The 27,245-nt window shown below is 51.6% G+C and overlaps 3 protein-coding genes across 4 annotated transcripts in view; 2 read left to right on the top strand and 1 right to left on the bottom strand.

Moving 5' to 3' along the window:
- SCAF4 (SR-related CTD associated factor 4) overlaps window positions 1–6,418 on the top strand; it is a 30,978-nt gene extending 24,560 nt beyond the window's left edge. For both annotated transcript variants that reach the window (XM_048293495.1, XM_048293497.1), the window contains one exon: window positions 5,255–6,418. In XM_048293495.1, the coding sequence (XP_048149452.1) occupies window positions 5,255–6,090 (836 nt within the window). In that variant the 3' untranslated portion in view covers window positions 6,091–6,418. The remainder of the gene's footprint in view (window positions 1–5,254) is intronic.
- A 1,839-nt stretch (window positions 6,419–8,257) lies between these two features.
- On the bottom strand, window positions 8,258–11,727 carry SOD1 (superoxide dismutase 1). The gene is made up of 5 exons (XM_048293512.1): window positions 11,599–11,727; window positions 11,066–11,159; window positions 10,605–10,674; window positions 9,087–9,201; window positions 8,258–8,752 (listed from the first exon to the last, which is right to left on the bottom strand). Exons 1-5 carry the CDS (start codon window positions 11,671–11,673, stop codon window positions 8,642–8,644), a joined length of 465 nt encoding a protein of 154 aa, XP_048149469.1. The 5' UTR covers window positions 11,674–11,727; the 3' UTR covers window positions 8,258–8,641.
- Window positions 11,728–23,491: 11,764 nt separating this feature from the next.
- TIAM1 (TIAM Rac1 associated GEF 1) overlaps window positions 23,492–27,245 on the top strand; it is a 159,135-nt gene continuing 155,381 nt past the window's right edge. The window contains exon 1 of the mRNA XM_048295306.1: window positions 23,492–23,506. The gene's annotated coding sequence lies outside the window, so the exon portion shown is untranslated. The remainder of the gene's footprint in view (window positions 23,507–27,245) is intronic.

The following is a 27,245-nucleotide window of genomic DNA, read 5'->3' on the forward strand; positions in this document are numbered from 1 at the left end:
TAACATGCAGAGAAACTATTTTTGTGTGTTTTTGAAATCTCTGAGGATGGGGTACATTCTTTTTATGTAAGAAATAAATCATTTTAATAAAATAGAAAACCAAACCCTTTTATTCAGCCCTGCGGTAGGACAGGTTTTGAAACCTTTGTAAGAATATATTATTTAAATATTAGCAAATGGCTTTTTGACTAGCAAACCCAAGTTAATTGGGGGTAGGTTGTATAAATTACTTTTCCTAATACGACACAGACTTGGTCAGATTTTGACAGGGAGTGTGAACTGCCCCAGAGCTCTGCTAAATGCTTATTTTATGATGGCTTTGGATGGGCCAGTGTCAAGAATTTACTCAAAGACACTTGTTACCTACAAATTTTAGTGAGATTACTGCATTTATGGGATTTTAGGTCTCTAAATGAGAGCGTAAGAAATGAATGAAAAAGCTAATTTTGTGTTAGTGGGGTTCTGCCCAGAACTTTACAGTGATCACGGAAGAAAACCAAAGATTTGTCTCCCTGAGAGGTCACTGCTCTATTGGATGTGAGGGCTGAATTTTCCATCCATGACTAATGATTTATGTATCCTTCATGTTGAAAACTTGACAGAGACCCTTTTCAAAACAGAGAAAAGCTTAAGAAACTCTGTGTTGACACCATGGAGCCAGGGAATTTTGTTAGGAGTTGCAGAAATTCACACCTTCCCGCTGAACGACACTTTCTGTAAAGGTAGCACAGTATTGCCAGAGTTTTGGAGTTTCACAGGACTGTCTTGGACAGCATAACCTGAACTTCATATTCCAGGCCTTTGGAATGTATGAGGTTCCTCTGCCCTTTGCTGTGTGTCTGCACACATAACGAAAAGGTTTTAGAAAATGAAGACTGAACTAAGTTAGACACCCAGATCAGTTCCTTGGCCAGCAGCTGCCTTGTATTCTTAAAAATACAAGGAAGCTGAATGTGAGAAAGTTGGAAATCAAGAACTACCCTTTGCTTTTGTTAACTCGTTCACTGAGGATTTGAGGCAGATAAAGTTCTCCATGTGGTCAGAGTGACTTCTGTCAGTGAGGGCAGGGGTTTTGAGCTCACAGAGCAGTCCTGGAGTAATGGCTGAGATCCGTGTGTTTGCCTAAGCAGTAGCATCTGATGTTGGGGAGTGTCTAATTTCAAGAAGTTATTTATAATTAAAGAGCTATGTAAAACCCGTCCTGAACATTCTGGAGTTGCAGGGCACTGTTCAATCTGATAAAAGAGACAGGAAAAGCAGAAGACACAGATTATAATATTTTATGCGATTAAAGATTAATGCAATTAAAAGGTTAATATCAGTTGTTGTGGCTTTCAGCAGGTTAGCACAAATTAAACTTCTCAAAAGCACTTTGAGTCACTCATGCACTGGGTGTAGCTGTGCGTGTGGGAGGCCAGAGAGTGTCCTGGGAAGGATGAGGAAATGTGCTCCGGGTACTTGGGCAGGATGGGAGAGCTCCTGCAGCAGGCTGGACTCAAGGGATGAAAATTGCTGGGACGAGGTTGTGGGAGAGATCCAAACTTCTTCTGGCCTGGGAACACTTCCTGCAATCCCTGCAGAACACAGGAGCTCTTTGATAACTTCTGTAACTTCAAAAAATGCTGCTTCTCTCTCTGGGTTCAGCTTTTCTGTGGAAGACGTGTTACAAAGTAATTCTGAACGGATTATTGTAACATTTCATACCCTTTCATAAGTACTGTCTCAACTCCACTGATTTCCTTTGTGGCTCCACTGTAATTCCTTCATCCTTTCCAACCAGGACGTGGTTGTGCTTCAGAGGAGTGATGCCTCTTGGACATTGGGTCTGGATTTTTGGGCTTTTTTTCTAAAGCCCACCCTCAGGCTGTTGTGATTTAGTTGTGCCCTTGACCTCACTCTCTGCTGTTACACCTTGTTGTTCATGGGAACAGGACAGTCCAGGCTGTGATGGCTCAATGAGTGTGTGCCCAGGGAATTTAAAATGATCTGCAGAGCAGGTATTTGTAGGCTCCTTTGACGTGTGCCCGCTGCAAGAAATGACAGCCTTTAAATCCTTTGGGATTGGCCAGTGTGTTCCCAGCACTGAGCAAATGCTGTAACTCAGGCCAATAATAAACTGCAGATGCTGTATTTGTAATATTCAGATTCTGTGATGTATTATCCTGATGAAATACACCCTATAGCAGTTGTAGGTCCTGATCCTAGTGCTCTTTTTAGCCAAATTCTTACAAGGATCATAACAGGTAACCAAAGCTTAGTTATTCTGGAGTTCCCATTGAACTTGGCATTCACTTCCCGGTACTGCACGCTCAGTTATTCTTCTTTGCTCCCCTGGCGGTTTGTTCTGAAGTGATTTCTGTAGTCTGCATTAAATCATAAAACACAAATGCAGCATTCTCTGAGCCCCTCAGACTGTGACTGTCACAAAATGCTGGGGTTTTTGGCAAGTTATTTCAGCTGTGACTCCATACTTAGGCCCTTTCGTTTAGGCTTCTTTCTTTAGTCTTGACCTGGTCTGAAAGATCCTGTATCAAACTCCAGCAAAAATCCACCAGACTTAAAACATGGTCCCTCTCTCAAGAATTCCCTGGCAGTATTTAACGTTCTAGCTGTAGGATGCCACATTCCCCGCTGGAGAACATGCAGAATGTTGTAGAGCAGCAGCTTCAAACTGGAGTGAAAACCTTATGCTGTTGTGCTGGATCCATGAGCTTTTGGCTTGTTCTGTGTGTTTCCGTGAGGTTTGTGTGCTGGGACAGACAGAAACCACAGAGCTTCACCTGCTGGGAAGTGACGTAAGGGGTTGTGAGTTACTGTAACTGCTTACTGAGCAGAGTTTGTGTAAAAGTAAATCAGGTGTGTCAGCACTGGTGACATGGGAATTATTCCAAGGGAATGTGGGCTTTGTCCAGCTGGGAGAGATGATGATCAGCTCTGGATCACAGTGACATGGAAATCTGGCTTCATACCTAATTTATCAAAGCAGTAAGGACGACTCCTGTGCCCTCTCTGGACAGAAGAGACTTGAGGCCAGCCAGAGCACTTGGGCTGTGTCGTAGGAGTCAAGAGATGAAATTTGGGACACTTTGGCGTGTGATGGTTGCTCCTCCGAAACCAGTAAAATCTGTTGTGAAGGCAAGGTGTGGTTTTACACATTGGGACAGAGGAGCAGGTGTCAGGAGTGAGGGAACCGGCTCCAGTTGGAGAAGCTGGGTCAGGAAATCACCTCAGGCTTTCTCCTGGAGCTCAGGGAGTTCTTACCCAGTTACTCCAAAGTCAGGTACTTCCTAAACCAACAGAGGGCTTTAATTTGCCCCAGACATGGTGTGTCTGTACCATGAATTTCCCTGGGCATTTTCAGTAAACTGGGATGTGTTTCTGGACAGCTCTGTAAGTTTTTAATTGGTGCCTGATTTGTCAGCAGAGTGAGGAAACTCCAGTAGTTCTTCTACAGTTGCTTTAGCCTCAGCATTGAAGGAGGTTGATATTTAAATTTAAATAAAGAGTGTGCAGCTCTCTGGCCGATGCAGTTCAGAATGAAAGAGTTCCAGGTACCATTATGTCGCTTCAGTGCTGCAGTTTGAGTAGAAATAAGGCTGAGAAATTAAATGACTTGTACTTAGTAAATGTGAAACTTCTCTCACAAACCTCATGTTCATGCTCTTGAAACCCACATCTGCTCTGCTGCTTCTAAGCAGAAGCATAGGCTTAACTTCTTCAGCTCTGTAGTTCTCAGTTACTCAATTCTGTCTTGTTTTAATCTTCTGAGGAAAATTAAAAGGTGTTTGTAGCTACAAGAATGTCCCCAAACCTCAAAATCCTGGGAGACATCATTAACTATGTGTCTTGTGTTGTAAAATCTGTACTTCTGTCATAGGGTGAGTTTAAACTGGCTCATGACAGACCTGGTTATTGACCAGGAGGGGGAAAGGCTCTACATTTCAGAGGCAGGAAGGGGGAAGACTTGCTGTTGGTACTGGACCATTTCTCTCCAAGAGTGTGACCCATGGAGCTGTGTCTGACTGCTTGGAGGGGGAAGGGGAGAGGATAGCACAGACTGGAAGATGCCACACAAGTCTTCTCGCTGGCAAAACACCATTTCCTTCCAATATGAATTTATTTAAAGAGCACTCAGGTGAAAAGGTTTCTGTCAAAGATGTCCCTAAAAGTCAGTGGGGCGGCGAGCAGGCAGCACAGAAGGCTCGGCTCTGTCTGGGGGACAAATGCCGAAGCCGGAGGAGGGAGGGAGAGAGGGACACCACGGCAGCTGAGGGGGAAATGGTGTGGCTGCTCATAAAGCTGCACCCACGTGCAGTTTTCACTGGTGGCACTAATTCCAGCGTGAATTTCCACAGTGTTTCCCATTCTGGTTTTACCCAGGCAGGGGCTGTGTTTCCAGGGCAGGAGGTGCTGGTGAGCAGGAGCAGATGGGAGCAGTGTGAGGGCTCTAGGAACACCGGACAGTGTTCCTGGTTCAGACTGAGGAGGCACCTGCCCAGGGGTGGGAAGGCCTGAGCTGGAGCTCAGAATTCCTCCTTCCTTCTGGCTCGTGTTGGTGTCTGGGAGCTTCGGGTTGAGCTTTATCTGACAGTGTGGTGGAGAGGGAGTTTTTTCCTCCTATGAAGAGTGTGGGAATAAAACTGGAAAGTAGTTGGTGCTTGGATATGTGCTATAAAGGATGAGACACTACTAAAAAAAATAGAATCCAGGAATGACCTGTTGTGTTTCCTTTTAGTTTACATGGCGAGGTTTATTCTAATGAAATGAATCTTTGTTGTGTCCCTTTTCTTTGGGATGGCAAATGGAGCTGTGCTCCAGCCGTATTCCAGCCTCCTCTCTGCTGCCTCTGTGCGTGAGCCTCTTGCTGATGCCCTGCGGCTCTGGGGTGTTCAGCTGCTGTTTGTAGCAGAGGGAAATGCTTCAATCTGGCAGGAGGGGGCGAGGTATTTTTGCCTGGAAGCAAAACAGCTGCAGAGGGCTGAGGGGGTGCCCTGACCTGCACAAGGGCAAAGGCTCTCTGCGAAGGAAGCCTCTGGGATCAGGGATGAGTTGCTGCCCTGGGCACGGTCATTGCTGCCAGCAGCACACAAAGGGGTGTTTGCGGCTGCTGCTGCCGGGGCAGTGCGTGGAGAGCACAGGAAGCTCCACTCCAAGCTCCAGGGTGCTGTTTTCCCGGGCTCAGTGCAGGTTGGGTTTGAAGTTACGCGTGTTCCCTCCTGCCAGCTTCTGACTGTCCCTTGTGTATTCCTTGCAGGCACCCAGGGCGTGGCCCCGCCGCCGCCCGCGCCCGTGGTGGGGCTGCAGACTCCGTCCACGGGGCTGCTGGGCGCCCGGCCCGGGCTGATCCCGCTGCAGCGCCCTCCTGGGATGCCGCCGCCGCCGCTGCCGCGCTTCCCGATGATGCCCCCGCGCCACATGCCCCCGCACATGATGCACAGAGGGCCCCCGCCGGGCCCCGGCGGCTTTGGAATGCCTCCCCCGCACGGAATGAAAACCCCCTTCCCTCCTCCCGGCCACTTCGTGCGGCCCGGGGGTGGCCCGGGCAGCGGCGGGCCCAGCGGCCCTGAGGAGAACAGGGACGGGCGGCAGTTCAGGAACGACAGGCAGTTCACGCCCAACAGAGACCAGGAGCGGTTCGGGAGGAGATCCTTCGGGAACCGGGTAGAGAATGACCGGGAGCGCTACAGCAGCCGCGACGACCGGGAGCACGAGCGGCTGGGCAGCCGCGACAGGCGAGACTGGGGACGCCGCAGCCCCGAGCGCGACAGGCACAGGGACTCGGAGGACAGGAACAGGCGCTCCAGCGGCCACCGAGACAGGGAGAGGGATTCCAGGGATCGGGAGTCTCGTAGAGACAAGGAAGAAACCCGCGGCAAGGAAAAGCCAGAGGTGACAGACAGGGCAGAAAGCGACAAAAACCACGAGCCCCACAGCAGCAAAGCGGAGGGCGCGGAACTTGTTTCAGAACTCGCTGCAGGAGACGCTGAACCCGCAGGTGTGAAACCTGCACCGGAGTCAGCACCCGAGGCTACCTCATCCCTGGAACAGGCGGACAAGGACACGGGCTCCGTGGTGGAGGCGCCGCGCTAGGGCTGCAGCCCGGCTTGGAGTGTCGAGCTTTAGTTGTACAGTGCTGTAAATCCGCTTCCGCCCCTGCGCCCCCGACGCCGGGGCACTGTGAGCAATTTGATTGCTTCCCTTCTATTTAAAATAGCCACAACATAACATAAAATACTGAAGAGATGATTAAAATATTACCCATTTTTGCTGTAACTTTTTTAAAGTTTTGACTTTAAAAAGTTTACGAATCAGAAGTAGAAGTGCTTTCTATTTTTTTTTTAATTTAAGAAAAGGTAACGGTGAAAGCTCCTCAAAACAATAGGGATGTGTTTTTAATAAACTCTATTTTCGTAACAAACTTTTAACGTGTGCTATTCTTCCTACGCTGCACTGAAGTGGAAAAGGAGTGTTCAACAGCCTAAAGTTGGAACTGTTAACGCTGTACTGGAGTCTAAATTAGACTGGTTTGGTTCTGTTTGTTAAAGGAAATCTATCTGTTTGTGTAGCGATTCACAGAAGTGAATTTTTATTTGTAACAGTCCTCTGGAGTTTTAGATTGCTGCATTTTAATGAGCTACTTGACCACCCCGGGTAAAAGTTAGTTTTAAGATGTTAATTGCAGAGTTAACTGTTTCAGTGTTTGCAATGCAATCCATTCTTTGCTTAATTTTTTTTCCCTCCCCCCTGCCCCTGGTTCCGTGGTTCCCGTTGCCCTTAATTTGCCTTTTTTTTTACAAAGTGACCCCTTCAGGCAATGACCGTCTGCTCTGATGTTACCAAGTGTTGCTGGGCTGGACAGCACCCGCTCCACTGCTTTTGTACTCGCTGGGAAGTGAGACCTCGGAGACACCACACTTCCAGCCTGGCTCTCGAGGCGAGGCTGGGACAAGGACAAGGACTTGGCCCTTCCTCCATGGAGATGGGGCTGCTCCTGCAGGAACACTGGCCCCTCCTCACCTGCCAGAGGTAGGTTGTGCCCCGCTGGGCTGGGGACAAGAGGGCAGCTCCTGGTGTTCCTAGCATTGTGCCACCTCCTCTCCAGAGCCACTTCCGTGTCCTGCCACCTGTGACGAGGGCAGGTGCAGTTTCTCCGTGGCCAATCCCCAGGGCAGGGACAGTTTTGGAAGTCCTGCCCGCCACACACAGCTCGGCCGTGGCTCAGAGCCCCCTTAGCTGCAGCAGCACAGGGGCAGACTTGTACGAATCCTGTGCATATTCAGTGGTTTTTTTTTTTTCTCCTTGCTGTAGGTGTGTTCTATCTTTAAAGTTGGGGATTTTTCCCCAAGGGAAGGGCAGCTGTTTCCTTACATCAGTCCTTTTTCACAGCTGCCCTGCGGCAGAGGGAATTGTCTCGGGGTGGGAGAGCCACTGTGGAGCTCTGGACTGGGGAGAGGACATCTATTTTTATGTTCTTGCAATAGCAGAATAAAGAAAGAACCTGTTTACAGATTGTAGTGAACTCAACTTCCATGTGTTAAAACTTGTGTCCTCACTGGTTGTTTCCTGCCAGGCCCAGGGGACATCCCCTTGTCCCACAGATTGAGGTTTGAGCCTCGGGAAAAGCTGCTCCAGCTCTGTAAGGTGGGTTTATTTCACTGAGAGCACCTCCTTGAAGAGCTGGAGACAAGAATGAGAGACACAAGGCTGCTCTGTTCACACAACTCCCACCCCTATTCTCTGCCTCAGTAGGGATTTGAAAGCAGAGCCTGGAAAACTGCGGAACAATTCCTTACCACCTTCTGCAGCAGTGGCAGCCCGCTGGAAGAGGCACAGGGCGGTGAAGACTCACACAGAGGTCTGGCAGCAGCAGGGAACGTAAGTTCAAAGTATCTTTACAGTATTCCTGCTCTACTGCCTAGTTCCCTTAGTGATGTGCCTCGGTTGAATGGGGCTACCTAGAACTACAGCCTGCTACTTTTGTGAATATCCGTAAGTACCGAAGAAAGGAACATGGATACATGTCCTCATTAGAATGACTCATTTTCTCCATTAAGAGAGACCCTGAAATCTGTTCCAAAAGGACACACCAGAACAGGATGGAGGCTGGCACTGGCACACCAGTGGTCACGCCTGGGATACTGCCTGGAACAACTTGCTGGATGCAATTTAACCACCCCCCTGCTGAAGCCCAGGCACCCTTTCCCAGCAGGGGCAGGTTTGGGGTGATTCCCTAGTCACAGACAGCCAGAACCAGGAGTTATCTGCCCAGAACATTTATTACACAAGTTTGAAGCCTACAGATGCTGCACCTTCCCCAGGATGAAGCCCTGACACACCTGGGGGCTGCTGCTCTTTGCCAGAGCGCATGGGACTCATCCGGGGTCTGGGACAGGAGCACTACTCACATCTTCCCTCCGACAGCAGGGAGTGACACGGAATGGTGACAGCAGGAGCGTGAGCAGAGACCACAGAGCCATTCCGTCAGGGACACTTTAATTGAATGTACATCATACAAAACTCTGTCAAGTCTCCAGCGTGTCAGTGCTGCTCGGGATGCAGAGGAGCAGGAGATTAATGACAATCTTGAGCTTGCACGAGGAAGGGCAAGAGCAGCAATGGAAGAGCACTGCAGGTACCACACTTAGCTCTTGGCAATCCCAATCACTCCACAGGCCAAGCGGGGCCCTGCGTTTCCAGTTAACTTGCTCTCGTTATCTCCCCCTCTGCCCAGGTCATCCCGCTTCTCATGCACCTGGAAGAGAATTGAAGGGAGCTTCAGTGATACTGCTCTGGATCCTGTCATCTCTGCCCCTGGTAGCAGCAGCAGCACCAGACTAATTACACAATGCCCAACTGATATCCATGCTAAAAACTTCCAACTGGACCTCTCTGAGAGATGAGCTGCCTCCAGCAGCTCCAGGGCCATGCAGGCACCCACAGCTGGCAGGGGCAGAGTCAGAGAGGGCTGGCAGGGACTTGGGGCTCACGGCAGTGAAGTGCCACACTAAGACACAGAGGGATCTCTGTGCATCCCCAGCAACAGCAAATCCCCTCTCCCTGCTCTGGAGTTTCCCAAGGCCACTCACCACCATGGTACGGCCAATGATGCAGTGTGGTCCAGAGAGGGAAATGACGGGATCCTGGATCTCCACTTCGGCCACGCCTCCTTTGGCAGTCACATTGCCCAGGTCTCCCACGTGCCTGCATAAAAACACAGGAAATTCACAAGAGTGGCCCGGACTGAAAGCTCTTCCAAGGGAATGCTGGGACTTCATGTTACAACATAACAAAGGCTCCCAAATCCAGTGGAACAACCTTTCTGGTGGAACACTGCTACTGTTCCCAGAGCTTTTGCTGTCCATGACAGCTCCGCTATTCCCCAGGCAGCTGCAAGCTTTTGGTTTAAGGAGGATTAGGAAAAGCAGTTTGTCAGGCAGCAGGTCAAAGGCAATGCAGGAACTGCTCAGTTCCAGCCAGTACCAGGGATGATTATTCTGGTTTGGCATTGCCCCATCACTTGGCATCTGGCTCTCCCACACAGCTTCTATCAGAGCTACATCTCTGCTAAGGCTTCCCTGGAGAACTGAGCCTCCAGCAGTGGAGTTTTCACAGGACTTCTGGACATTCCAGTGTGTTGTGTCTCCTGCACACCTGCCCCAAGCACAGCATTCCCTCAAAATGCAGCTGATCCAGTTCTGTCAGGCTCCTCTATCCAGATCCAGAACCTGGAACATCGACACATCCCTGCTGGCTGACCAGCCCAGCCAGCCCAGGGCTGACCACTGGCTTCTTACACAGCACGAATTCCTTATTTTTAACCAAGTCCTATAAAACTGGGTTAATGGCAGCTTTCCCTTAAGGAATTTGCTTGATTTCCGCTTCTAGGAAGCTTCACTCTAATTGTTTCTATATACCGATAAAAGCAGCATCCACTTCTTGCACCCCCCCCTAAGCAATTCCCCTGCCCACAGCCACCCGAGCAGGCACGATGCAGCAGGTGCAGGATCTGCCAAGCCTCCAGCAGCCACAATGTCCATGCACTCCCAACCTTTAGCCCCGAGCAGTGGCTGCCAGGGCCCCGACACACATTTCATGCTGTGTCATGCAGGAGCTGGCCCGCAGCCAGCTCTGCCCGGCCTGTGGCTCAGGTGGGATTTGTCAGCCTCACGAGGAGCACTCACGGACACCAACGTGGGCATTCCACGGCTGATCCCGATGCCAGGCTGGTCCCTGTGCAAGGCCAGGCTCCCTGAGCCCTGCTCCCAGCTCCACTCCCCACACTCAGCACGCAGAGCCACAGGACTTCCTCTGGCACCCACCCAAGGGAACTGGGCTGTGAGAACTGCTCCCATGGAAGAGCCCAGTCTCACATCCCACTGAAGCAGAGATATCCAGCATGAGCATCAGGCCCTCGCTGTCCCCTCCTCCCAAGCCATGACAAAGCCAGGAGCATGCCCAGGAGGATACTTCACACCACACTCTCAGAGAAACAAACTGCTGGAGTTACTGAAGTGTGGCTAAGTGACCTCGGGAACCCTGCAGGAATTACCGGGGTTTTTCTGGCACATCCCAAGCCCTCAGCAGTGTCCGTGCCCTGGACTCACCTCTCGGCATCGCTGGGCCCCCCGTGCTGCTTCCGCTCCGGGTTGAAGTGGGGGCCAGCACTGGTGCACCCTGGAACACAGCACAGCATCAAAGCAGGATCCCAGGATCAACCTGCTGCTCCCACACCGCTGCCGGCAGCAGCAAACAGCTCCTCTCCTGTTCCGTGCCCTGCTAATCCCCCGGAGATAAATCACCTACTACAGACTTACAAGTCCCACGCTCAGCCAGCAGCTTTATTTCATAACGCTGGGTTATCCAAGCGTTCAGGTAAGTGCTTGACCACCAGCCTCAACATGCTCAGAGTACTATCCAGGGAGCAATTCCTCGGGAAATGTCTCAATCTCCTCACACAGATTTGCAGCCGTGAGACCCAAGCTGCTGCTGCATCACCACGAGCAGCTCTTTGGAGCTGAGCAGCCACTTCTCAGCCGTGACCCGAGGGCCTGGAGGGACATCTTACCATTGGTGTTGTCACCGAACTCATGGACGTGGAAGCCGTGCTCCCCATCGGCCAATCCAGTGATTTTCCCAGTGACTTTCACCGGTCCAGTACCCTTCAAAGGAGAGAATTTATCACCACAAGCACTTTGGCATTACATGGCTCCGTGTCAAACGAAGGTGACAGAAAGCACTGGAGGCCGCGCCACAAGCCCACAACATCGTCCAGAATGTTTGTGTTCGTTTAAGCCCCTCAAACACACTCCTTCCCCTGTTTTATCACTAAGCGCAAGGAGTACCCGTTATCTGGCGGCGCCTTCCAGAAAGATCCCGTACTTTCACGGGGGAGTGCGAGTGACGCCGCGGCTCCTTAGGCGACTACGAGAGACGGCGCAGCTCCAGAGGGCCGCGGCCATTTAGATCCGCAGCGCCCTCGAGCTGAGCCCGCCCCGGTTCCTCCCGCCGCACCGGCCACGGGGAGAAGGATGAAGAGGGAGACCCGGGGGGCTTCGCACCCGCCGGCGGTGGGTCTCGGCGCCGCGATCGTGCCCTCACCTGCTGCTCGAAGTGGATGACGCCCTCCACAGCCCCCTCGCCCCGCATCACGCACACGGCCCGCACCGTCGCCATCTTGTCCCCGCCCGCCCCGCAGCACCCGCGGACTGCGGGCACGCCCCGCCCCCGCTCCTCTTATATAGGGCAGGCGGCCGGCGGCGCGCGCGGCCCGGCCAATCGCGGCGGGGGGAGGCGGGGGCGGCGCGGCCGAGCGGCGGCGCGCGGCGCCCCCTGGTGGCGGGAGGGGAGAGGTGAGGGACCGGGAGCGGGACGGATTGAGAGGGAGCGGGAGCGGGAGCTGCCGCTCGCGGCATCGCTCACAGCTTTGTCCCCGGGACCACCGGGCGCCAGCGGCTCCATGTCGGCTGTCCCGGCACGACGAGCAGCAGCGCTGTTTCCCTGCCCGCACCCCTTCCCGTCGCACCGCCGGTGCCCTCCCTGTGGCAGTTCCAGCCGCGCTGGGTCCGATGCTGAGCTCTCATCCGAAACTGGAATGCGCTTGTGAGGTTGCCCCTGAATAGCTCTGCGTTTCAATAGAGCTGCTCTGCCCTGAGGGTGTTTTGAACTGAAATCAGAATCATAGAAAGATTTTAGAGTACCTGAGATTTCAGGTAATCACGGAAGGGTGTGAGTTGGAAGGAACCTTAAAGCTCATCCAGTCCCACCCCTGCCATGGGCAGGGACACCTCCCACTGTCCCACCTCCCGCTGCTCCAAGCCCTAATGTCCAGCCTGGCCTTGGACACTGCCAGGGATCCAGGGGCAGCCACAGCTGCTCTGGGCACCCTGTGCCAGGGCCTCACCACCTTCACAGGGAACAACTCCTTCCTGATATCCAGTCTAAACCTACTCTCTCTTAGTTTTAAGCCATTCCCCCTCTGGCCTGGCTTCAGCAGCTTCAGGTCCTCCTGCTGTTGGCCCCGGGGCTGGGGCAGCTCTGCAGGTGGGGTCTCACCTGAGAGGGGCAGAGGGGCAGAATCCCCCCTCCCCTGCTGCCCACGGGGTTTTTGATTAATCTCTGTCTAGAACCGAGATATAATTGACTTAAAGCCCAGGTGGTTTTAAGTTACTTGTTTTGGACCGTGTTAAGGCCAGGGGAGGATGCAGAGGGGTTGTGGTTTTTTCACACATCAGACTCATACAAAACACTTGAGTCACGGCTCAGGTGGCATTACTGAAGCTGAGATTTGTTTGTTTGAGAACACAGAATCCGGTGAAAAAAACTTGATCCACATAAATACATGGAGACTTGTTTGTCTGAGAGACACACTGGGATTTGTAGTGTAACCCTGGAAAGACGCTGGGAGGAGAGCCAGCCGGAGCTTCCTATCTAGGAGGCACCTTGGCAATGTGAGATAAACTCCTTGGAGTTTCAGTCCTGATGTGCCTGGATAGAAGAGACTCAGTAACTTGTGAGCAAACGGGTCTGTGCTTGTGGCACAACAGCAGCAGCCTGAGCCTTGCTCCATCAGGAGGAGAGATTCCAGTGCTCTCGAGGCGGCCCTTGTTTGATTTAAAGAGGTTTGTAAACTTTTTTTAAATGGTAGTATCTCATTTTACTTCCCTTACCACCCTTCTCACCCCTCAGGGCCCTCTCATGCAGGGCTTTCTCTTACTTTTAGTCTGATCTCCAAACTCGCCCTGATGTTTTTATCAGGTTTATTCTTTCCTCCCTCGAAGTAAGTTCCAAGATCCATCCTTCTTCATGTCCCTACACGAATGTGGGACAAACAGATGGATGAGAGCCAGATCCGTCAGGTTTCTTCATAGGTGTAGTGAAATAACCCGAAGCAATTTCGGAGACTGATGGCATTAGTAATCCGTGTCAGCACACCGTTGGAGGTCCCCTGGGCTGCCCCAGTTGGGCAGAACTCAGCTGACAAAGCTGTCATGCTCAGGGACACCCCGGAGAGGTGGGGATTTCAAGGATTAACACAAGAATTCGTGTGGTTCCTGCAGAAAGAGGTCAGTAATCTTATACAAGTCACAGCCTTGAGAGTGTTCTCTGTGGTCCTTTTCTTTCACAAATATGATAGAAATACCCAAGTATCAGTTACTGCTGTGCTCATTCACATCAAGAAGCCAGGGAAACGTTTTTGTTGTGTTTTCTCCCACATACTTCTTTTCAACTCCTTTATTTTCTTAAATCTCGCCAGTAGGTGAGAAAATCCACCCGCCAGTGCAGCTGAATGGGGTGTTTGACAGCAAAAAAATCATAATTTGACCCCGTCACATCAGATGGTGACATCATTATTTTGTTATTTGGAGTATCACAGTAAAGCCTGGAGGAAAGAAGAGAAAGAGCATCTTGATTGGCTCCTCATCTGCCAGTTTAAAGGCCAGATGAAATAACTGCTGTGTGATGCAGGTTAACAGCAACCCAAACTATGTAGAGAAAACGTAATAAACTTCTCAGCAAAATGTAACAAAGTACCAAAAATTCCAAACCCTTAGGTCCTGTAAAAAGGTGGCCTAGAGCAAGGATAAGGCCCCTGAAGGAGCAATTTCTGAGGGAGGTTTTATGTGAATTAAAAAATAAGAGGGAGTTTTGAGAGTTCCGTTTCCCGTGGCAACCATACATCTGGTGCAAATCTATAGCATTTCCTGCTTGTGGTGATTCTCTGGGAAAAATACAGGGTTGAACTGAGACTGGAATGTCCGTAGCACTCTGGGTTGCTGGAGCCCGTGTCCTGAGCGAGTGGTTGTGCATCATGAACACTTCCCTTGGAGCACACGTGGGTGACGCCGCTTCCCCGCCTCCGGGGGATGCTGCCAGAGGGCATTCACTGAGTTGGTGCTTGCGCGGCATTCCCAAGGTGAAATGTGCCGTGGAAATTATCACCGCACTACAAACTGGCGGCTCCCTGGTGGAAAGCCTGCTGCTGGAGTGGGGGGAAGCGGTGCTGATAACCGAAGTGTCCATGTAATTAAAGGGGCGTTAGCGGGGAAGTCTTTGCATGGAACAGGCAACATTAAAACCAACTCGCGGCTGAGCTGAGCTGAGCTGAGCTGATCTGATCTGATCTTTGTGTGCCGTGAGTCCCTCACCCCGCGCGGCTCCCCGAGCTGAGCAAACCTGAAACACGAGACTCAGAGGAGAGGTTGTGTAAATGTTGATTAAGAACTTTGTACCCGGTGTGGGGTGTGGCCTGCACTTCTCCACAGCCTGCCAGGGCACTGGAGCTGCTCAAGGTCTGCCCACTGGGGGCTTTAATTATTGTTTCATTACTGCTGTTTTTGCTTGTTCATCAAGTGCTTTAAATATTCCGCAGTGTACCCCGTGGAAACAGCCTGAGAGGCTGAAACTGGGAGCACAAAGCCAGGAAAGCCAGGGTGGATGAAAATAGGGATTTTGAGGATTCCCCTGCGTTTGCAGAAACAACAATCGGCTGAGGGCTTCGTGGGAGCCGCTGCTGCGGCACAGAGGGATGACTGCAATCCAACTGAAACTTAGCTGGAGTTTCAAATGGTTTTTAAGTTGTTAGAGAATGGAAATGTCACTTCTGAAACTGGCCAAAGACAGAACACTGTCCAGAAAGCTCGTCTGAAAAATGTTTCTTTTTATTTTTTTTTGAATGAGAGTCTCTCAAAACGTTTATGCATTCAGGAATGTTATTTTGGCCACTGAAAGGTGCCTAAAGGAATGCAACCAAAACACTGTGTGTCTGTGTACAAATATATATATATATGTATATATATATATATATGGAATATATATTTTAAAATATCGACTTGGATAAAAATCAACCAAGTCCAAAGAAAGTCTGTACCTTGTCATGCTTTATATATAATGACTGGACAAGGATTCCATTCACAGTGATGAAAAAGAAAAGCTTGGTCTTAGATTTTATTGCCAGCTTTTTATTTGTAAAAGTCCTTACAGTGGTAACTAAACTAAACAAAAAGCTTTGCAAATCCCATCCCACCTGAGCGTGTGCCAGAGGTAAGATCCAGGGGGCTTCATTTGGATTTATTTCAGACACAAACTGCCCTGCACTCTCATTTTTGCCACATACGCAGTTTAGTGGTACAGCAGGTGTCAGGACACCCAGGGGCGAGGTGGCTTGGATTTAACTCAGCTGTGTTGGGTAATCCCTGAGATGCAAAGTGCAAAACCACAGGGAAAATGCTAATTAATACACAATTAGAAAATAAACGCTACAACAGGGTATAAACTACCCTGTCTCTGCAGGAAAGCAGGGAGGACAAAAAATATAACAGGCAGGTGTCCAGAATAACAAAGATGTGGCTTTATTTGGAGTTTTGAACACGTGGTTTCTTCTCTGGGAGCTCTGGATGGTCACGGAGTGGGTGAGTTCCTTTGCAAGCACCACGCTGGGTTTGTAGAGCTGTCAGTCAGACGAGGCTTTGGGGTGCTGGTTTAATACAAGCAATTAGTAAGTGGGAATGCAGCTGGAAAACGCACCAGCCATGTATTGCCATGTATTTTCATACAGTTTCCACAGCGCCGTGGAGTATTTATTCATTAATATTTATGTGACTGCCCTGCATCTGTGTGGAAGTTTTCTCCGCAGTCTCTAGCCGTGCCAAAGGGCCGAAGGGCGCTGCAGGATGCAGACTTTGCACCCGGTGTGCCCGCCGGGAGCCACCGTCCCTGCGGGTTCGTGTGGCTGGAACGCCTTCCTGAAACGCGCTCAAAGCACCTCTGTGTGCCTGCAAGGCCGGGGCTGGGCTGTGACTGCTGGAGTTGGAGGCAGGAGCAGAAGTTCATCCACACTGAGTCGTGCCGAGAGACGTCAAACCCTGCCTGTGGGCTCTGCCGGGGCCAGGCTGTGCTGCTGCTGCTGCGGAACAGGCTGTGGCACTCTCCAGAGCCTGCGTCTGTGCTCAACCACGTCCAGGCCTGGCAGTCCGGGGAATCCGGGCGGGCACGTGCGCCTGGTGGGACAGTTTAAGCCTCCTGACAGTCCCTGGCTGGCAGCCGCCATGTCACAGCTTGGGAACGCTTGGCAGTGCCGCTCTGTCCGCAGCTGGAGCAGGGGGAGCTTATGGCACCCAGCTGCTGGAGAGCAGCACTGACTGCACGTGTGCTTATTCCCTAATCCCGGCCTGTCGCTATGATCCCTGCTAAGCCACGCTTTGAAGAGCAGGGATTTTGTAGCCAGGATCACTCTGCCGTGCCGTGCTTAAGGAGCAGCTCCAGGTGCAGTTATGCCGGGAGGTCTGAGAGACTGAAGGAGCTGCTCAGTGCAGGCAGGTGCGTGCAGCCCTGCTCTGGTGTGCCAGACACCCTCCCGAGCCGAATCCTCCTCACTGCAGCCTCACGGCACCTTTCCTCTTGTGCTGTCCCTGAGCCGGACCCCCACCTGGCTGCACCCTCCTGGCAGGGAGTTGTGCAGAGCCACAAGGTCCCCCCTTAGCATGTACATTTTCGGGTATCACTTCAGAGACTGAGCTCTAGAGGACAGTTTACAGAAAACAGAGGTACGAAAGGAAAATGTGCTGAACACAAGGTAGAACCAACGTGTTGTTTCTTACATTTTTTCAGGATAAGTTTGGGCTCTCATGGGGACAAAAAGCCGCAGTGCGAATGACTGCGAACAGCTCGAGGGGAAGAGTTTAATGGTTGTTGCAGGCAGCTCGGGGTTTGTTAGCGCTCGCAAGTGTCAGTGAGTGCCACTGAGTGGCGTTAGTAGTCCAGGTTTGGTGGACAGACTCTCCCACAGTGCTTCCCTTCTTTGGCAAAATACTGTCAAACTGGACGTAGCAACAACAACAAGTAAGATACCTTTATGAGTGTGGGTTCTGAGGAAGCAAAGGGAATAAATGACGTAGGCTGATCAGCTCCACCAAAATAAATGTCTTTTCCATCTAGGCTTGTAGATTGGGTACCTTGATGAATCTTGGCCTGTGTGACAGCATAAACTGTGGAAAGAACACAGGGATTGTGGAGGACAGCTCATAGTTTTATGGGAGAATATGTCTCGCAAGGGTTGAAAACAACTAGTCTGGAAAAAGATCCAAAAGCTCTGACATGGGTAGAAATGATTGCTCTAATTCCTCTGGGGACATGGAGCAGGTGTTTATACAGCATCTTGCATAGAGTGTGATAAAAACAAGGGGCGTAAGGACTGGCTTGTGGGGACAAAAACCCCATCCACGGACATGAAACCAGTCTGTCCAGGGAAGAAGGATTTTAAAGTGAATGGCACAGAAATACTTAGGGAGTTTTCAAATATTGCAATCATACAGCATCGAGCACCTCAGAGGTGTAGAATCTGAGCAGACAACTCAAGGCAGAATTCACAAAAGTTGTTTAAAGCTGCTCCATGTGCTTGTGGCACCACAGGTAGCAGGAGGACAAATGGCCCAGGTTTGCACTGCTGGTTTAATTTGTTTCTTTGGAGGCAAGGCAGTGACCCCATTGCTCACAGGCCCTGCAGAAGCAATGCTGCTGAGTGTGGCTCAGAAATAGAGACAAATCGAAGGGCAGCTCATCAACCTGCTTGCCACCCCTGCCTCCCACTCCCCCCTGCAATTCCTGCCTTCCTTCCCCACTCCACACCAACACACACGGGGGACAAGATGCTCTCTAACAGCTCTGACACTGGTTTTGCTCTCCACACTGCTATCTCCAAAGCACTGGGATGCTGGGAATGCTTCCCAGTGCTTCCCTCACTGGGCAAGGATGGCATTGGACAGACCATTCTCCAACCCACTGTTAAGTAAAAGGTCACTTCTGTATGGCTTTAATATTTTAAATGAATTATTCAGAGAAGTACACAGGCACAGTCACCTTCCCATAAGGAGCAGTAATTAATATTTGAGGAAGAAAAGCTCTGGGCTAATGATTTAGCCAGGAGGGGTGGGGGTACTCTCTCCTGTGCCTTTCACAAGCAGCTGTGTGCCTCCGTGTGTCTCATGGGCATAGACTCATGGAATTGTTTAGGTTGGAAAAGTCCCTTGAGATCATTAAGCCCAACTGTTTTCCCATGGGAGAACTATTTAATGTCTTTGCTGGCGACAAGGACAGTGGGACTGGTGCACCCTCAGCACGTTTGCTGATGACTCTGAGCTCTGGTGGAGTCACACACCGGAGGGAAGGGATGGGGCATCCAGAGGGACCTGGATGGGCTGGAAAGGTGGCACTGTGAGAACCTCATGATGTTCAATAAAGCCAGGTGCAGGTCCTGCACCTGGGTCAGGGCAATGCCAAGGTCAATCACGGGCTGGGAGAGAATGAACTTCCCACTGCCAGAGGGCAGGGTTGGATGGGATATTGGGAAGGGATTCTTCCCTGTGAGGGTGGTGAGGCCCTGCCACAGGGTGCCCAGAGCAGCTGTGGCTGCCCCTGGATCCCTGGCAGTGCCCAAGGCCAGGCTGGACGGGGCTTGTAGCAGCCTGGGCTAGTGGAAGGTGTCCCTGCCCATGGCAGGGGGTGGGACTGGATGAGCTTTAAGGCTCTTCCCAACCCAAACCATTCTGGGATTCTCTGAAATTAGCACTGACATTGAAAGCAAGATTTTCATAGAATGGGCTGACAACAAACAGGATTGGAAGCCAAGGCTCTTGCCTGCCTCATGTGTGTCCTATGGGATGAGCAGCAATAGAAAGCTCCGGCTCTGCCATTATCCAGAGAACTCTGATTTCACAGACCACTTCACCTGCAGCAGCAGTGAACACAGATAACAGCGTTGCTCAAAAGAGAGGCTGAGGTGGGCAATAATTCATCAAATGGATTTCCCTCTTTTGCATAATCCTAGAGGCACCAGGATGTGATCCCACTATTAGCCTCGCTGCAGCCTGACAGAAATACCAGCTGAAAAACACCTGGGAAGGCAGTATTATGATTTTTGAAGCATGCAGAGGCCTGGGAGAGCTTCTCCAAGGGACTGTAAGGGCTAATGGATATTTTGCACTTAGGGGAGTGGACTGTCCTCACTAAAATTCCTACTAAGCAGGAATACTTATTTTCTGTGTATGGAGTTGGCAGCCAACCTGAGTCACTTACATAAAATCCAGAAACCTTCATTATTACATGGTTATTCCTGTTTTCAAAGACAAAAAGAAGGTAACAACTTCTGGGATGCGGTGAACATCTTCTGTAAGCTACAGGGAAACCTGACAGGAAAATAAGTGTTTCAACAGTACAGAACAAGTCCTGATTAAGACCAGTTTGGATGGCCTGGTTTGAACTGGTCACAGTCTACCACTATTTTTCAAAGAACAGTTTCCTCAATTTTTTTTTTTTTTTAAACCCTTTTTCCACCTTCCCACTTGAAATGTCCCCTGTGGTTCCTGTCTCTCAGGTACTGGCGTGCACTGCTCCGGAGCAAGAGCATTCTTTTGTGTGGAGGAGAAATATCACAACATGCATTGCAAAGAGAAGAAAGCTGTATTTACAAAATTTAACAAGCGGAATGTCAGCAGTAGAGACAGAACTTTTCTTTTGAGCTTTCCTCCTCCCTACAGATTCTTCCATGAGGAATGCTGTGCCGTGTTTCCAATCATGGAATTGCCACCCTTGCAGTTAAGTTTTTCTCTGTTCACTGAGAGTTGCCAAATTGTTTATTTCTTGCTGAGCTACTCCCGCATGCCCCCATCAGAAACAACTCTCTTTTGTGCCGCTCAATCATTCATAAACTCAGGATCTTCCTGGAAGGTGATTTACTCCTGCTACATTCCCTGAAAACAAGGCTGGGCTGATGTTGGGCAATTGACGCGTAGCAAGAGGAATTTTCAGCTCAGGCCTGTCTTCTGCTTCCTTTGAAAACATTTCGAAGAAAACGGAACTTTCTATGTGCACAATCACGGTGAGACAAAAATAGCAGTTCCGAAATTAGCAGTGAGTAGGTGGAGGGGGACAGCCAGCACACGGGCTTGGCACAACAGTCTGGGTATGCAAATGAAGAGATGGGACTTGACATGCAGAGTAACTGGAACTGTCAGATGACTAATGAGTCTCACCCATTATCTGCTGAGGCTCTGGAAAAGTAGCAAACTAGGCGGGATTAGTTAAAAATATGCCCATATTAGCTGGCATAAGCTGCAGGTCTGCTGGGTTGCGGATGCCTGCCCACATGTGCCGGATCGTGGGAGCCGTGTCCGGCACGTGCGGGGCTGGAGCGGGGCAGGGGGGCAGCACTGGGGGACACACGGCTCTCCTGCACTCGTCTGATGGGCACCAGGGCACAGAAGAGCAGTGAGTGCCTGCAGGGGTTTCAGCCTTTGGCCCCTCTTCCCACTGCTGGTGTGACACCCTCCCAGGGCTGGAGCCCCTCTGCTCTGGAGCCAGGCTGGGAGAGCTGGGATTGCTCAGCCTGGAGAAGAGAAGGCTCTGGGGAGCGCTTACAGCCCCTTCCAGGGTCTAAGGGGGCTCCAGGAGAGCTGGAGAGGGAGAGGGACTGGGGACAAGGGCTGGAGGGACAGGACACAGGGAATGGCTTCCCAGTGCCAGAGGACAGTGTTAGATGGGCTATTGGGAGGGAATTCCTGGCTGTGAGGGTGGTGAGGCCCTGGCACACCTGAAATCAAAGTCAGGAAAGGACCTGTGTTTAATCTTGCTGATTAAATGCTCTGCCTGAAGTGCTTGATGTGGTAATGCCATTTTAAACTTGCCATTAATTAGTCAATGGCTTGATGAAGACAACTAACTAAATTTAATATTTGGACTTGATTTGCAAGCAACATGTGATTAATGATAGCTGCGATTTTGTATTTGATTTTTAAAGGCAGAACAAATACACAGTACCAGAAAAAAAAATATTCTTTATTAGATACACATTGGGTTGGTTTGAATTTCCCCACTCTGACTTTGAAAGGTGTTGGGGAGGTGATCCCAGTTTTTTGTGCTGAAAAACATTGTCAGTTCAGACACAGCTCCTGTTTATTTATTGGTGCATTATAAAATGTGCTTCTCCAGGCTGGAGTTGAGTCATGGCTTAACAAGATCCAAGTGCTTGCAGTGCCCGGGTGCTCTCTGCGGGCTGACCCATGTCCTGCCGAGGGGGAGCTGTGCATGATGCAAACAAAGGCACTCATGTTCACTGGCTACGAGTTACACAGTTCTCTCATTAATTAGTGTTCTATCATCTCTTGGTTAATGATTCTCTTGCTTCTGCTCCTTCCCATGCTCGGTGTTCCTCTTCTTTTGGGTCGGTGGGGTTTTGGAGCTGGTGGTCATGGTCTGCCCTCCCCAAATTCCCTTTACCCCAGTGGGAGCTCACTCAGCACAGTTACTTTTATTAGTTTCTTCCTTATCTTGGGGGTTCTGCCAAATGTCCTTGTGGCCCGTAAATCCTGCATTCCTTGTGTCCGCTATCAGAGGCACATCCTTCTTCCCAAGCTTTGTTCACCTCCCTTAGTTCTGACATCATGGAAACATGTCCAGTCCTAAATCTTAGCAAGTAATTTGTTTTTCTAACACCTGGATATCACCTAGAGCTTGTTGGCTGCTCTCTGTTTCTGGGATTAAATCTCCTTTTTTGCTGATTAGGCTTGAAAGTGTTGAACGATCAAACATCACAGAACATCCTGTTTAAGGGAACTTTTGCATATTCCACATTTTGGGACAGAGGCAGAGACAGGGAAAGCTCAGCACAGGTCCTAGGGGCTTTGGAGGGGTTGGGAGCCAGGCAGGAGAGGGTGCCTCAAGCAGTTCCCCACTGCATTGTCAGAAACGATAGAGCTTTATAATTTTAGTTAATGGCTTTAATTAACTTTTAAATTAATTGTTTTAATTTATCATAACCAATATGTACATTAATTATCGTGTGTTATTCTTAGATTAATCTCAGCAAAGTTGTCTTTTTTTAATAAGCTACTTTTGTGGGAACACGGCTGGGAAAAATGACTGAAACTTTGATTTTTGATAAACTAACTGTGATGTGCTCCGATGAACAAAGCCTGGGAGAGGAAGATGGATTGGTGAGGTTGGACATCTGGAACGCAGAATTTATGGACCACAAGGACATTTTGCAGAAAGCAGAAGATAAAGAAGAGACTAAAAAAGACTCAGTAGATGTGTTGGAAAGGCCCTGCTGGAGGAAATAGATACTAAAAAAGACTAAAAATATGGACTAATTAGCATGAAGTGAGAAATCAATAACCAGTAGGATAGAATACTAATTAATGAAAGAGAGCTATGTAATTTAGAAATGCCATTATTTGATGAAACGTGTATGAATAGGTGAAAAAGTTCTGTATCCGTGTCGGCGTGGAGGCTGGAGTTTTGCCAGCCACACACTCACTCCCTGGCCAACAATAAAGCACAACGCCTGACTCGCTGGCGCTAAAAAAACGGTGTTAGAGGGTTTTATTCATCCCGACGATTTCGGAGGTTTTGGTAACAGCGTGGGACATTGCGGGGGCAGCGGGGGGAGTGGAGAGCCATGCGGGGCCGGCGGTGTCGAGGGTCTGGAGCCGTGAGGAGCCCTGAGGGTCCGTGAGGGGCGGCAGAGGCTTCGCAGCCCCACGCGCCCGCCGCGCGCACCGCGCCGCGATTGGCCGAGCGCCGGCGCGCGCCCTGCTCCCGCGCCCCCCGCGTTGGCCGGCGCGGCGGCCCCGCCCCTCCCGCGCGCGGCCGCGCGCGCCCATTGTCACGCACGGGGCTCCCCGACTCCAAAGGCCCCGCCGCCGCCGCCGCCGCCGCCCATTGGCTGGCCCGGCCCGGATTGACGCGCGCCGCAGCCAATAAGAGGCGCCCGCCGCGGCAGGCGGAGGGATCAATATGGTAGTGGCGCCTATCGGCGGCGGCGCGCGCTGAGCCGCGGGCGCCCGGCGGGCACCGGGAGAGGTTCCCGGGGCGGGCGGCGACCCCCGACCAGCGACCGGCCCGCGGCCACCGGCCACCACCCAGCACCGCCCGCCCGCCCGCCTGCCCGCCACCCCTCACCGACCGCCCTCCACCGCCCCCCAGCCGCGGTGGCGGCGACCCCGGCGCCGTGCAGGTGAGTGCGCGTCCGGTCGCGTCTCCGCATCCCCGCGCACGCCGGAGCGCCCCGCGCCGGGGCATCGCGGGCACCCCCGTCTCCGCTCCGCCGCCGCCCGCTCCGCACGGCGGGCGCGGGCAGGGCGTGGGGGGCGTGCGGCGCGTCCCGAGCCGGCCCTGCCGCAGCCTCCGGGGCTGCGCTGGAAATGGCACCGTCGGCCGCCGCTGGGGCTGCGGGACCCGCAGGGACCCCCGCGGCCGGCGCCGGCCGGTGGCTGCCCCGCCGGGGGATGCCGCGGGCGAGCGGCGCGGGGCACTGGGGGCGCGCACAGGTGAGCGGTGCGGGGCAGGTGAGGTGTCCGCCCTGGCCGCAGGGTCACTGGAGGCAGGCGCAGCCCGGAGTTACGGCTCCCGTGGGATGCTCGCGGGCGGGAGATGCACGGGAAGCGCTGCCCTGGCAGGAGTTGCGGGCTCCCGAAGGATGCTCGCGGGCCGGGGATCCGCGGGAAGCGCTGGCACAAACGCGGTCCTAATGGAATTGCAGGAACGAGCGCGTATTTCTAGCGCTATCACGTTGGATTGGGAAGCGCTGGGAGAAACTGACGTGTTGTTCCTCTTGAATGGTCCTTCATTCCCACTTCTTCGGGGCATCCGGAGGACTGGGCTAGTGGAAAGCGACCGGGGCTAGGGAGTAGGTAGCACTCGGGACTTGCTAATAATTTTGAAATTCTGATTAAAAAATGTATTGGGCTAAATTAGGGGAAGCTGAGATCTATGGAGTGATTAGTCGGGTGTCTGTGATGAGAGCATCTTCCCCCTTCCTGTATTATTAAAATGCTTCTGTCGTTTTCAATGACGCTTCAGTGCTGTGATGTAAATTATTGAGCAAGGGCAGACGAGACCTCCTTCACCTGTGCTGTAAGGGCCCAATCCCGCAGAGAGCAACTTCCTGCCACCCTTCCTTGCTCGGCAGCTCCTGGAGATTGTCTGCTGCGTCTCTGCTCCTGTCCCTGCACAATCCTTGGCTGCCCTTCCCCTGGTAAACCCTGCCTTGGGCGGTCAGAGTCTTCTTGTTGGACTGCATGGAACTGCTGTCCTTGCTGCTTCCCGGGGAGCCCCATGGATGGGACAGTCCCGCGGGATTCTGAAGGTGTGAGTGACCTTGGCAAGTGTGGTTCTCTCTCAGCTTTTGCCTTCTTTGCTCTTCTACGCTGATTTGGGGACTGATAAGTGCCCAGGTGCTGGGAAGTGTCTTGGAATGGGATAATCACCCTGGGATAGTTATTGGCTGTGCTACACTTGCACCTTCATCCTGCTTGGGGGAAAACAGGATTGAGGAGTGGGTGGGGAATGAATGGGGGTGTTTCTTCCCTTCCAGGCCCTGGAATGGTGGAGGTGGAAAAGGAATGTGACATACTTGGCTCACCTCAGCTTTGGTTGCAGGCAGATGACTCCTGTTCCCACTTGGGCTGCAGGAGGGAGCACTTGCTGCCCCAGAATCATGATTCCCATGGAGGAAAAAGCCATTTCCTTCTCCAACAGCAGAGCAGCTTGAAAATGTGTGTTGTTACAGGGATTCTCCCCGAAATGGTTTATTCTGCAGTCTTTCTGTTGTTGTTGTTGTTGTTCTCGCATTAATGACCCAGTTATGCTTTCCGGGATATTAAAGGCAATCTTCCGGAGTCCTTGCACAAATGCTCATCGTCTCTAATGATAACTGACTTTGGGCTCTGGCCCTGCGTAATCGCAGGTGATGCTGCCTGGAATTTGCCTTGAGGAAGACAAGATAAACTGGTGTTTGAAACGGCCTTTTTGGTGTCTCTGGTTGCTCTTTACTGAAGCAGAATCCAATGACTCCTGCCCGATGTCCGTCCAGGGATTCACCTGGTCTTGCTTGGAAGAGGAAAGGCAGTGGTGGGCGTTTTTTTGCCCGTCAGAGGTGATTGTGCTGTGTAGCCCTTCAGTGGCCAGGAGCAGTGGAAAAACCTTGTGCTGCCTGGTTTGAGGGGATCAGTGTGTGTAATGGGGGGGAAACCATGTTTGTGAGTACCAGAGCTCTGCTTTCGAGGCGAAGTTCTCGTGCTGTAGTGAGGAGCATGGTATAAATAGCAGTGCTAGGTTTTAGCCACTGAATTCAAAGTTATGGTTTCCACAGCAACCAGCACTCAGGCCGTCGTTTGTGTATGGAATATTTCCCCCTGTTTTTAAAAGGCCCATGTGTCTGGCATCTGCTGTGGTGCTGTGTCCACTCCTCCTCCGCGAACACCCCTCACTCGTTCCTCCGGCTCTGTGTTTGAGTGTTCCCCCACTCCCGCTTTCCTTCTCCCAGTGGCTGTTCTTGCTCTCTTCCCAGCTTCCCACTGCCTGCTCCTGGGCCAGGAGTGTGTGCACCAAATCCCAGCCAGGCCACCGTGTCCCTTTGTCTTCCAAGCCCTCCTTTTGGTACTGGTGTTTGCTCCCAGCTGTGCTGGGGTGTGATAGGCGCAGCCCTGCTTTGGATCCATGATGTGTCGCTCAAACACCCACCCATGTTCCCCCTCTCTCCCTTACCTGGGGGGTTCTTATTTCAGTGGTAGAGCCCCCTGGCTCTCCAGCCGTGTCTCTTACAGCTCAAAGGAAAACAGAGCTGTGCACTGTTGTGGAGGACCATGGGATGTGCCCTTCCTATAAGAGGATCAGGATGCAATGCTTGCTTTAATAAATGTTTGTCATACAAATGTGCAGTGTTGCTAAAGTGGTTTCATTTATAGCCAGGGGGCTGATGTATCTGCATGGTTGTGTCCAAGTTACAGTTTCCAGAGCAACTGGAGCAGCTTTGTGTCTTGGAAGACTGTTAACTAAAGCATGAAACGTTACATCAAATTTTCCTTTCTTAAATTCTGTAATTTCAGCTACTGTTGCAAATGCAGCTGTGCTTATCTGGGAATGTGTTTAAAAGCCTTGAATGACCAAGCAGATCTTCTTCAGATGTGTACCTCTGCCACAAGAACAGGAATGGGAAATGTCAGCCCAAAGAAATTATGCTTGGAGTTACCGCAAAAAGCACTTTAATTAAAAAACCCCAAACAATCCACAGAAGAAACCCCAAGCAAAGAAGATACAAAAGAATGACACGTGCCCTGCTGAGTGGGGGTAGTTTTGGACACCACAACGTAAGAAAGGTCTCAAGCTGTTGGAGAGTGTCCAAAGGAGGGACACGAGGATGGTGAAGGATCTGGAGGGGCCACATGAGGAGTGGCTGAGGGCACTTGGAATGTTCAGCTGGAGCAGAAGAGACTGAGGGGAGTCTCGTTGGGGTCTGCAACTTCCTCCGGAGGGACAGCTCCGATCTCTGCTCTCTGTGACAGGGACAGGACCCAGGGAATGGCTGGAGCTGGGCCAGGGCAGGCTCAGGCTGGAGATCAGGGAAAGGTTCTGTCCCAGAGGCTGCTGGGCACTGCCCAGGCTCCCCCAGGGAATGGGCACGGCCCCGAGGCTGCCAGAGCTCCAGGAGCATTTGGACAGCGCTGCCAGGGCTGCCCAGGGTGGGATTGTTGGGGTGTCTGTGCAGGGCCAGGGGTGGGACTGGATGATCCTTGTGGGGCCCTTCCAGCCCACCATATTCTGTGGCTCTGTGATCTTGTCTCTGACCAGAACTAATGACAAAAGTATAGTCTGGGAAAGCAGTGTAAAAAGGCTGGTGTCAGCTGAAAACATCAAATGAAGACTGGAAATAAGAAGCAGTGGGGCTCAGGACCCCCTGGACCTGGGGGCAGTTG

The sequence above is a fragment of the Corvus hawaiiensis genome, chromosome 2 (genome assembly GCF_020740725.1).
Source record: "Corvus hawaiiensis isolate bCorHaw1 chromosome 2, bCorHaw1.pri.cur, whole genome shotgun sequence".
Taxonomy (NCBI): domain Eukaryota; kingdom Metazoa; phylum Chordata; class Aves; order Passeriformes; family Corvidae; genus Corvus; species Corvus hawaiiensis.

What these genes read in the sequence shown, in the direction of transcription:
- SOD1 (XM_048293512.1), bottom strand. Translation starts at nt 11,673, where the DNA reads ATGGCGACGGTGCGGGCCGTGTGCGTGATGCGGGGCGAGGGGGCTGTG. An exon ending in GTTCGGTGACAACACCAATG is followed by an intron (nt 10,675 to 11,065) that starts GTAAGATGTCCC and finishes GCTGTGTTCCAG; the next exon opens with GGTGCACCAGTGCTGGCCCC. An exon ending in GGGCCCAGCGATGCCGAGAG is followed by an intron (nt 9,202 to 10,604) that starts GTGAGTCCAGGG and finishes GTTTTTATGCAG; the next exon opens with GCACGTGGGAGACCTGGGCA.